Raw genomic sequence first — 11926 nt, forward strand, 5'->3', positions numbered from 1 at the left:
GATTAAAACAGTTATTATTCTACATTCTCTAATTGTATTGACTTCTTGTAAAGTGAATAATGCTGATATTTAACAATTCATCCATTTGCTGGGGACCCTCTGAACCCCCAGTGGTCCCCGGGTCCCACATTGTGAACCACTGTTCTGAACTATCTCTCTTGTGAGCCTCCTCAGTCTCTCCCTTGAGTCTGGGATTTATGACATCACTGATGATGTCATCAGTGGGATTTATGACATCACTTATGATGTCATCAGTGGGACAGACAGATAGACAGACAGACAGAGCCCCAGCTCCCATTTTTTACTGATGATAATATAGATAGATGTGTCAACACACCAAGCATGAGGTGGCATTAGTGCATTATGTTTATTGAGACTGCAATGTCTACATGGCTGAGTCAACTGATTCACAAAGTGTTGTGTTTCTATTGTAATACCTATTCTGAAGTTTTTTAATCTGCCTCTGACAAATACCCCCATATTATGAATAAATACATTGTTATTATTATTATTATCATTGTGATTATTATGATTATGACTAGTAATAATAATAATATTAATAATAACTCAAACTGAAACTAATTTTTTTTAAACAATTAAAACTAAACTGACACGACACGAGCAATCCACTCTGGAAACAAACTGAAACTGAGTTGAAAACTAAAATTAAAAACGAAATAAAAATAAAAACTAGTGAGAAAATACAAAACTATGAGAACTTTGACTCTTCCCCAGTAGGCGTGCGTAAATGGCCCCAGCCATAACTCCCATGGAGTGGGGGCGGAGCTCACCCAATCAGAACCGCTGGGGAAACTTGTCAGCGCAGAGTTGTTTCGGGTACAGTGTGTGTGTGTGTTTGGATCCGTTTTGGGCAGCAGGTGGTGGAGTATCGTGAATAAGCGCACAGCGGGAGCCGCATTGTCTCCATGCAGGGCGGCATGGCCATTGTGCGCTCCAAGGCATATATGGAGGCTGCAGCGGTGACAGCGCAGAGGACTCAGCGCGTCTGAAGCCTCGGCTGTGTGACTGTCGTCTGTGATCAGCCCTGCTACTGCCTGTCTGTGATCAGCCTGCTCCTGTCCGTCTGTGCTCCTCTGCTAGCTATGAGTTGCCTGGATGTGATGTACCATCAGACTTATGGAGCGCACTACCTCCCCGCAGCAGCAGCGTACAAGGCGGCGTACTATCACCACCACCAGCAACAGGTGAGACAGGTCTCCATCTGACGGGCTGGTTTCCCAGGCTAATCAGATACATCTCTACATCTCTGCTAACCCGAATATAACTTATATATATATAGGCAGCATACTAGCTATTAGGCAGTGGTGTAGGAAGTAGGCTAGCCTGTATGGATAAAAGTACAAATACAACAATGTAAAGATACTCTATTACAAGTAAAAGTCACTGCATTCAAACTGTTACTTAATTAAAATTACACAAGTGGCATCAAAATGGTATCAAAGTAAACACATTATGTAAACTGTCCCCAAGAGTTATATTTTTCATATCTTATGGGAATATCAATACTGATTTATTGACATACAGTACATGTAGGCTATATGTAAGCAGAATTTTTAAATTGTCAACGTGAAGCTAATTTAGCTATACTTTTGGTTAGTCTAATAATTTACAACAATTATATTTTAAAGTTATTTTATAAAGACGATCAAATGTTTTAAATATAAAATATTGATCTGAAAGTAACTAGTACCGGTAAATGTAATGGAGTAAAAAATACAATATTTCCTTCTAAAATGTAATGGAGTACAAAGTAGTGGAAACATGGAAATACTCGAGTGAAGTACAAGTACCTCAAAATTGTACTTAAGTACAGTGCTTGAGCTACTTAGTTACTTTCCACCACTGCTATTCGACTATCCTAGGATAAGACAGTATAAACTAAGGCCACACAATCTTTGTATTTGCTGTATAATCAACTTTCATTATTTACTTTTCATGTCATCCAGGATAAAGTGAGTTCTTCAGCTAAGAGTGTCCTACTGATATCTTGTACTAAAAATAACTACAGTGGTCATATAATACATTTTAGAAAGATAGACTATGCAAGTAGCAGCACAAAACTGTTGGAATTCCATGCTAAATTGATAAAAGTGATGTCAGGCAATAACACATATATCGTAAAGTAGGAAAATGTCGCAATAAACATCTTATTGAGTGTTACAGACACATTGGAATATTTGGAAAATATTTGTTTTTGTGAGTCAGATGGGCTTTTCCTGTTGGACTTTAGGGCACTGCCGGTGTGCCCAAAACGTTCACCATGCTTAACTTCCATTCCTAACTTGTGTCCTTTTATTCTACAAATGATTTTGGAGTGATTAAATTCCTGTGTGAGCCTTGGCATTCACCTCAGGTCAGGCGTAATGACTCCGACCAGTCAAACGGTGACGTAATGACAGCCACAGTCAGTCAGTCAGGAATGTGGACCGGGCTCTCTGGGCATTACAAATAGTTGGAATGTAGTTTGGAAAGTAAAGGAGCCTCACACAGCTCTCAAGCCCCTTCAATACATGGATCCTAAAATATTGTTTAAAAATATTGTTTAAAAGTGGACATTATTTCATCTCTGCACTTAATGACTATAACATGTCATTAAAGTAAAGTCTATGTTTATTATGTTACATGTTGAAGATAACATAACTGAAATATGACTGTTCTGTTCTATTACAAACGTTTTAATATCAAGGACCCCTCATTTAGCCCACATCAGAGCCACGGAACCGTACAGTATGACCATGTTGTCTCTGAGAATATGTTTGACTCTATTGATGATGGGAGTTGACTGTATTGTACAGTATGTATTGTAGGTACAGTAGAGAGATGACAGTTCATCTGACCAAAACAGTCATTCTGCTACATCCTCTAATTGTGTTAACTTCATGTAAGTGAAATAATGCTGAAGATTAACAATTCATCCATTTGCTGGGGACCTCCTGGAACTCCCCCAGGGACCCCTGGTGGTCCCCCCGACCCCACGTTCACAACACTGTTCTACTACATCCTTTCCCCTTCTTCTCTTCTCTTCTGTTCTCTTCTCTTCTCTTCTCTTCTCTTCTCTTCTCTTCTCTTCTCTTCTCTTCTCTTCTCTTCTCTTCTCTTCTCTCCTCTTCTCTCCTCATCTCCTCTCCTTCTCTCATCTCCTCCTCCTCTCCTCTCCTCTCCTCCTCTTCTGTCTCCTCTTCTCATCTCCTCTGCTCTCCTCCTCTCCTCCTTATCGGACAGTGAAAGCAGTGAATCTCTCTCTGTGTCTCTTCAGAGGAAGCTGAGTGTGTACAGTAAGATGCAGGAGTGTGTGGAGCAGCAGCAGCAGCAGCGAGCAGGGGGAGGTGGAGGGATTCTGTCCAGGGACCAGGCTCAGAGGGGTCCGGACCTACCGGGAGCCAGGCCGGCCCATGGGTCCGAGTCCGAGTCCGCCTCCAAGGACGGCAGCCAGCCAGCGGAGGCAGAGTACCTGAGCTCGCGCTGTGTGCTGTTCACATACTTCCAGGGGGACATCGGAGACGTGGTGGACCAGCATTTCTCCCGGGCGCTCAGCCAGGCTAGCAGCTTCACCAGGGAGGCCAAGCCCAGGCGCGTCACCCAGCCCTCTGCCACGGCCACGCTCGGCTTCTGGAAAGGTGAGAGGGGCCACGAGTTTGAGAAAATAATGTCCAGATAATTGATGATTTTGCTTGATTTTTGATCCTATTGATATTGTGAATGATCCTTATGATTATCATGATATTGACTTCAAGCGTATCGGCCAGCCCCAGTATACCCTGTTTGTTCTGTTCTCTCTCTTCTCGCTCTCTCTCCCCTCAATGACAGATGATGGTAGATAGAACGATTTGCTTTGCTTTGAAGGCATGTCTTTCTTGATGAACATAATCACTGTGGCAGCAGGGTGGCTTAATCCTTAACAAGACTCAGAGGACCCAGGTTCAATCCCCTGTGTGACCATACCAACCCAGTGGCCAGAATAAAATGTTGGCAGTTTATGTTTCTGCAAACCACGAATACATGACATTCAATGTTTGTGAACAAAAAATATGTTGCAGATCAACATTTTAAATTAACCGACACTGTACATAATGAAAAATGCCGGTTAATTTGAAAAAGGTCGCTGAATTTCCACTTGATTTAAAAATATTACGCAAACAGCTTGGTTAAGTTAAGGGACTACAAACACAAATAGGCATTTGGAAGGCTTTAGCTCAAGAAATCTTCTCAATTTCAGCACACTCGCATATACAGTAGAGAGGATCTAAGGTTATGGTTATGGTTTGGGTTATGCTTAAATAACAAAAATGTTAAATGTGACTCACGGTTGAAATGTAGACTTTTGAAACTCTGTGACCATGACTGGGGATCGAACACGGCTCTCCGGTGTGTTTACGCCCTCCATCCACCCAACCCGGCCACAACACCCAGGGCTCATTATACTCGACCTAGGCTCCGCGAGGTGGAGCTCCGCGGGTCACGTGCAGACCTCGCGCTGGGCCAGATGCTTTTATACTCAGAAGTGATCAGCCAAGTGATCAGCATGTTACATTGTACAATGGTAATAGTACAAGCCCATGAAAAGTCACAATGAAGCGCTATTATGTGCAGTACTGAGTTCGCTTTCACTCTCAAACGACCGTACATCAGCACATGAATGAATCACCAAACTTGTTTTTACTGAATAGCCGTTTCAGTTCTCAGCCCTGATAGCCTATTCTGTGCTGCTTTTAATCTCTCTCAACCATGCTCTCAACACAACACATTTACTTGGAGAAATGACTAAAAACTAACAGTTGCAAATCAAAGTTTAGCCTACCACATGGGTTAAGAAATGTGGTGAAAACACAGCTCAGTGTTCAGGGCTCAGTGGCTCGAAAGCGTCCATGTTTGGAGAGAAGCCGTGCGGAGGTCGCGCTGCGAGAAAAATCTTCAGGTACGCGGTGGGCGGCCTACGGGGATGCGCCCAACACATTGACGTCATTTGACGCTCGCGCCCCTCGCTCCTCCCCCACGCCCTTCACGGCACGGCGAGTATAAAACAAGCTTTACTGGCCACCATGCTATTTCAATAGCAGACTCTATGACATGTATAACATTGATATACACATATCTAGAAACGTGATACTACTCCAGGGTCGCCGCATCCTGATTGACCATCCAGAGAGAGAAAGGACTTGGGCGTTTTTCACAGCAGCCATATTGTGTCTAAAAGGCAGGGTAAACACAGGTGCAACGAAAACATTAATGAGGACCCTAGCACTGGAACTCCTAAATGGATTGGAAGTTGGAAACCCTCATTAATGTTTTTGTTACACTTGTGTTTACCCTGTCTTTTAGACACAAAATGGCTGCTGTGAAAAAGGTCCTTGGGGAATGAGTAAAGTCATGTAGAATTCTTTCTGTGTTCCAGATGGTGTGTCTTTGTCTGAGGGGCAGAGCAGCTCTGTTTGGAACAGTGCGTATCCAGCCCAGGCCAGCCCCTGCCTCCCCTCCATCCACCCGGACTTCTCCCCCAGCCCTGTGTCCCTCCACCCCGCCGACGGAGCCCTGTGGTCAGGCCACGCTCTCTCCCCGGCCGGCCTCGCTGACGCCTGGGCCTACAGCCTGAACCCCCAGAGCACAGGAGGCTACCCCCATGTCCACGACATCTACCACCCCCACGTCCGGCATGCCCACCCCGTGCTCCACTCATACCCGGCCCATGGCCCGGCGCTGGACCCCAGGTTCGGTCCTCCGCTGCTGCCCGGGGTAAGGAACCAGAGCCAGGTGGCGGTCTCTAGCCCGGGCAGCCACAGCGAGGGAGTGAAGACAGAGATAGATCCCAGCAGTAGCAGCCCCATCGCGGCTCCCTCCACCACCTGGACCCCTTCGGCCCACCACAGAGGCCTGGATGTCTATGACTCAGGTAGCTACCAAAATGCATATTAATAATTATTCAAGGCTGAGGGATGCCGGTCAGTTAGAATACCGTAAAACCTCAATTAATAGCTCGGGTGTTTATTTACAAAATATGTAGCCAGACCCCGCGTCTATAGGGACCTGCGGCAATTTGGGACTTTTTGTGCAAAATTCTTGCTCAGCAAAGATTGCAAATACTATCAAATTGTTTATTTAAACCACTATGAATATTACTACAAAAATACAGTAAAGAGATCTTCTTTGACCGTGCCACCTGCTATTTGTTGTGTTTTTCAGTACAGTAAAGCCCCCCACACATGATCCATGGTAAAACAGTTCTGCTGCCATTGCTTTCCTCCGGGGAGAGCGGTGGCTCCTCTATGTGGCAGCGCTACACTTCGTGTTGCGCACCGCTCAAATTTGCCACCGTGCGCTGGGCTCAAAGTACAAATTGTTTAAACTGTGACCTATTTACCACTGACCTTTCTACGCTCTACCTCACGGTGAGAGAAGAGAAGATCGCTTATCATGTGAAGGCAGCTTAATTGTCGCATGCTGCCTGGAGCTGCGCACATTGATGAAAAGGCGAAAACGCTGGCAGAAAAAAAAGTCACAATTCTCAAATGATTATTGAACCAAACCTGTCGCATTTAGTGTAAAGAAATCATCAGAAACAAATAGAAAAAGCTCAGAACGAAAATGTGTTGTTGGTGAACGAATTTCCACTTTGAAGAGTGCATCACTCAGCTGCGCCACAATTATGCACCTCTCGCATTCACTGTAGTTGAGCCGACCATGTCAATCCACACCGCAGTTTAATTCATGGCTATGATGTCCCTCGCCTGTATCTTCTTTGTCTCAAATCCGTGTTGAAAATGTGACAAAATTCACCAGCTTCTCGGTGAAGTGCTGCCATCTTTATGGGCAACATTTTTATGTCTTCTGACAGAAAGGTTGTTGGTGGAGGAATCTGTCAAGCAGCAAAATCTGCCCCATCCCTGCTGTCACTCACCCATGCATTTCTTTAGCCTTCATCCTGATCATTTTGCGGGAGACTGAGGTGACGTGCCCGCATGCTACTGTATGGATCGCGGGTCGCAATATCGCTAAGCAAATGTGATGTCGCAAATGCAAGTAAAAAAAAAGAAATAGCCATCGTCAAATTGAGACCCTCTTTCTCTCTCTCTAATATAAAATTGTCCAATCCTGTTTATTGATAGTGCTTAGCTAGACTTAAGCACCCCACACATGATCCGCGTTAAAACAGCTCTGTGCCCGCTGTGCTGTTGTTTTCTTTGGGGAGAGCGGTGCCTCCCAACTATACGGCAACGCTACCCATGGTGTCGTGCACCGCTTGAATTTGCCACCGTGTGCTGTGCTCAAAGTTTAAGGGCCCTATCTTCGCAACGGCGGTCATTTTGCGTTAGCGCCCGTTTTGCGCTGGAATAGCGCCACGCAAAGCCCTAATTGTGGGCGTGTCGGCCCCTGCGCTTCGCGTCATCTCAGCGCAAACCTAATGCCCAAAATAGTATTCACAAGTGTGAAATCACTCCCCTTAAAAGCCACAGCGTCACCGCCATCACGTCTGTGACAGCAGCTTCTTTCTTGCTGAGTGCAAGCAGAGAGACAGAGTGAGAGAGAGAGAGAGAAAAGAGAGGGGGGGAGAGAGGGAGAGAGAGAGAGGAGAGTACGAGAGAGGGAGAGAATTGGAGGATGAACCAGTTCGGATTCGTAACGAAAATTGATGCTGATGGAACGATCCATTTGAAACACACCAAATGGCTGCCGCACAGTTACGCGCAGGCTGCCTCAGTGCCTCTGACACCTAGTGCACCAACCCACCCCCAACACCCAGCCTACCCGGCCCAGCTCCCACCTTCTCCGGGACGACCCCCCTCGAGGACCCGGCACACTAGCCAAACCTGCGCACCCCACACTTAAGCACCCCTCCCCGGGCTACACACAGACTCCCGCCCTGCCAGATCCTCGTTCCACTGGTAATCCAATTCAAAACGCAAATCACTTTTAGGCACAAAACCATATTTAAATCAAAGTGTGTTTTTTTCTGCAGTGTAGGCTATAGTTGAAAATCAACGTGGCATTCTGATGAGGGAAGAGTGTGTCCGCGCGCAAGGTGTTGGAGAGAGAGTGACGTCGTGCCGTGCGTAATGTATCCAAGCGAGGATTTCCTGCACTGCGCGGAGAATACTGTCTGTGCTCAGGCGTACGCCTGGCGTAGTGTTTTTTTTTGCGCCAAGACCTGCTACTTGGTGGCGTTAAAATTGAGAGCACCCAAGGCCCTTTTTTCTAACACATTGCGCTGGAACACATATTTTGGCACGGGCAACGGCCAAACCTCTGTTTACACTCGGAACATAGAGACGGTGGGCTCTATTTTCCCACAGGCCTTAGGCGCAGAAACTGGCCTTAAACACAAAAAAACGTGCCTTGCGCCTGCCTCGGGAAGATAGCAACATGGCTTTACACCCCGAAATAGGCGTGGCGCAGTGGCAGAATAGGCCAGAATGGGCGTTTCAGCCTTAAATACCGGCCTAATGATATCTTCCCTCCTGGCGTTAATTTAGCGCTTTGCGCTTTTGAAAACCAGGCCTTAGTCAGTGCACAGCTTCTGCTCTGCTGATCTCAGTTTGTCCCCCTCTCTCTCTCTCTCACTCCCTCGCTCAGACAGGCACAACACAAGTCCCATAGAAAAAAGAAGTTGTTATACCGTACATAGTATAACAACATGACAGTTTTTTCTAACATGACAGTTTTGAGCCCGTGACATTCAGAGGCTGTTGCATCATCCTACCTGTGCAGTGAAGGCGAGAGAAAACGAGATCATTCTGGCCAAACAAATGTTCACTGCCTGGCTTCCCTGCCACAGCCACACATGTGAAATCTCCCAGCATGCATTGGGCTAATACATTTCGATAATAAATAGCATCCAATACATTTCGATAATAAATAGCATCCAAATTAGCCTAAATAGATAGAAAGGTAGATAGAAATAGATAGAAATAATGTGTAATGTTACCACAACATGCAATTGTAGAACATTTCAATATTGGACAAAATAAAATGGCGAAATCCAAACACAACCCTATGTGAAACATATATGTCATCCTGGGCCTATATATATCCCTCGTAGATTTAACGTGATTTAGATAAGTGACCGCGTAACGCGGTTCTACTGTCATGTGCTATACTGTGATGTCTGCTCCAATAAATTGGCCCTACTTCACATTTAGTTTTACAATAAAAACACATTTCTGCAATGACTTTACATAATGTAGGCTATATTTATGTGCATCATCCTACCTGCAGCAGGGGAGAGAAAACGATATCATTCTGGACAAACTTTTACCAATCTAATCTCATCATAGGGATACGCTATTTTTTTCTAGCCGATGCATTTAGAACATTCTTTTCACTTTGATCTTGCTATAGTGTAGCGTATTTACATGCTTGCAGTATTTAAACTGCAGTTAGATTGGTTTGAGAAGCATAATAATATGGAATAATAGCCTATATATGGAGACAGACAGAGGGGGATGAAAGGGAGGGGGGGAGCAGAGCGCTTGGCTTTCTGACCGGACTGGATCGCTCCGTGGAATTGGAGCTTAAAAGGCAAGCTTGTGACTGGTTTACTGCACTTCTCCAATGAGCAGACTGTGCATAATTTTACGCTTAAAAGGCGTGGTTATAATGCTTAAGGCTGCGTGTAGCGCCGATACCAAAATATGGAGTGGGCTGGTCCACGCCCATTAATCTGCGCTGCTCCTGGCACTAAGCGCAGTTTATAGACTGATGCAACGATAGGGGCCGGTATCTTCGCCAGAGCGCAAAATGACACTTGCGGGAGGCAGATGATAGGCTAAGAGGTGCACGGACACGCCTGGGCCACGCCTACACCTGTGTCTGCGCTTAGATCCCAGCGCAAAACTGGATTGTGGAGGCAGATGATAGCTTAAGACGCAGGGAAGATAGCATAAGAGGCGCGCAAATGGCAGCGCAAACAATAGCGCCATACTACGAAGATAGGGCCCTAAATTCTTTCAACTTTGACCTACTTACCGCTGACCATTCTCCGCTCGGCCTCGCGGTGAGAGAAGAGAAGATCACTTATCATGTGGAGGCAGCTTTAGCCCTCTTAGACATGCTTGTGAATTAGGGTTACAGTATACAAACAATCTTGACTTGAATTCTTGTTTAGCTTCACTTGTATTCTAACTTAAGTGATGATAACATGATCATAACTTTACCTTCTCTCCTTCTCTCCAGCTCTGGATCAGGACAAGGCCAAGGCCTCCGCTTGGTTCTAAGGAACAGACCGAGTCCGACAATGGTTATCGATTGCTCCTGCCTGCAACGCAATTCACAGCTAAATGGACCCATGTGGCTTTCTGAGTCTATGGCTGCAACGTCAGCCCTGTAAAGACTATGGAGATACATGTACAGTGGTTTACACTTTCAGTTGCACACTTCACTGCAGTGAGAAACCTGCCACACCAAGTGACACCAGTGCAATTGAAAGTGGAAACCACTGTAGCTGAGTCTGTCCATACCACTCAGTATGGAGATCAACTCAGGCATGGACTTTGATGAGAATGTTCTGATCCGGTGGAAGAGCAATAGAAACGGAGTACTAGCTGTATAAAGTAGCGATGGGATGACTTCTGGGATGATTTCTTCTCCTGTAATGTGGGACCCACGTGGTTCTGTTTCAAGAGCCTAGTTTTGAGGATCTTCACGTTTTGTTTTGTGCCATAAATGTCTGTCGGTGACTGTGAATTATTTTGTGTACAGTTTTGTTGTTTGCCGGCTCAATCCTGCTAAATTGTTGCTTAGATGCTGCCTTTGCTATTTTGCCTTTGGAGAGACTGTGTACTGTAAATATGGTATCTCTGATTAATAAATTGCTAAGTTATATTGGCAAATACTGGTTCTTATTAAGCAATGCCCCAACAATCATAACGTATATTCTATTCTATTCTTCTTAATGGAAATAATGTCTATGATTAACCGACCGACCAACCAATTGTTTAATTAATGTGTGGGGCTGGGATATATTTTTTGGATAATTCAACTTCAATTCTGATATTTAGATGGGTTGCTAACAAAAGTACTTACCAAGACCATATGACTCTGATGGCTTAACCTTTTACACCATTGATCTGCTAACAAAAAAAAAATCATTATTTAGGAATTTTAATAAAATACAAATGGCTGTACACCGTATACTCAGTGACAGAAGACAATCCTTTGATCTGAAACACTGCAATTCCACTGATTGGTAAATGATACAGTAATAACCTGTATGATGATACAGTATTATGATCTGTATGTGAGAGTATGCTGTAAATTAACAGAAGCCTTAGTCTATAGTGGTTATGTTGAGACAAACATTTATTTGAAATGTAAACCTGTTGGTCTGCAGTAGAAAATAATTTCACACAATGGAAAAAAGGCCTTTTATTTTGGGGGTTACTTTGCACAACTGTGATCATCAAAATGTGGTCTTGCGACCGGTCTCGAGACAGACCGGTCTGGAGTACTACAACACTACAGTACTACAGTAATACAACACTAGGAATAGAGATACTCAGCATATTGTCTGTCAGCTCACGTACTGCCTCCTGCTAAACACAGTTTCTATAGGCAGAATGTGGAGTGCGCTGCATTCCACAGACAGTTATTGTAAGATACCATGACATGTCTGTTGCCTGTCTACACACACATACACAGACACACACACACACACACACACGCAAAAGCATGCACAGACGCATGCGCGCGCGCGCACACACACATACACACACACACACACACACACACACATACATACAGGAATGCATTTCCTGTCTGGACAGGAAGCTCAACAGTGAATGGCAGACAACTAAAACACACTCACTCGTCTTGCTCGCTCACTCACTTACACACACACACACACACACACACACACACAGACGCGTGCACACACATCTACACACACGTCCATAGGGCAGACATGCAGACTGACTGA

At 44.9% G+C, this 11926-nt stretch overlaps 1 protein-coding gene across 1 annotated transcript; it reads left to right on the top strand.

The window, feature by feature from the left end:
- Positions 1 to 954: 954 nt before the first annotated feature.
- On the top strand, positions 955 to 10245 carry vgll3 (vestigial-like family member 3). Its single transcript, XM_083639534.1, has 4 exons — positions 955 to 1205; positions 3278 to 3638; positions 5414 to 5908; positions 10186 to 10245. The coding sequence occupies exons 1-4, from the start codon at positions 1104 to 1106 to the stop codon at positions 10224 to 10226; spliced, it is 999 nt and encodes a 332-aa protein (XP_083495660.1). The 5' UTR covers positions 955 to 1103; the 3' UTR covers positions 10227 to 10245.
- The last annotated feature ends 1681 nt before the right edge of the window (positions 10246 to 11926 follow it).

The sequence above is a fragment of the Poromitra crassiceps genome, assembly GCF_964638095.1.
Source record: "Poromitra crassiceps genome assembly, chromosome: 6".
NCBI lineage: Eukaryota > Metazoa > Chordata > Actinopteri > Beryciformes > Melamphaidae > Poromitra > Poromitra crassiceps.

Bases quoted from the DNA above. Each gene is read 5' to 3' on its own strand.
- vgll3 (XM_083639534.1), top strand. From the start codon at position 1,104: ATGAGTTGCCTGGATGTGATGTACCATCAGACTTATGGAGCGCACTAC. The intron at 1,206-3,277 runs GTGAGACAGGTC...GTGTCTCTTCAG, and splicing joins ATCACCACCACCAGCAACAG to AGGAAGCTGAGTGTGTACAG. The intron at 5,909-10,185 runs GTAGCTACCAAA...CCTTCTCTCCAG, and splicing joins CCTGGATGTCTATGACTCAG to CTCTGGATCAGGACAAGGCC.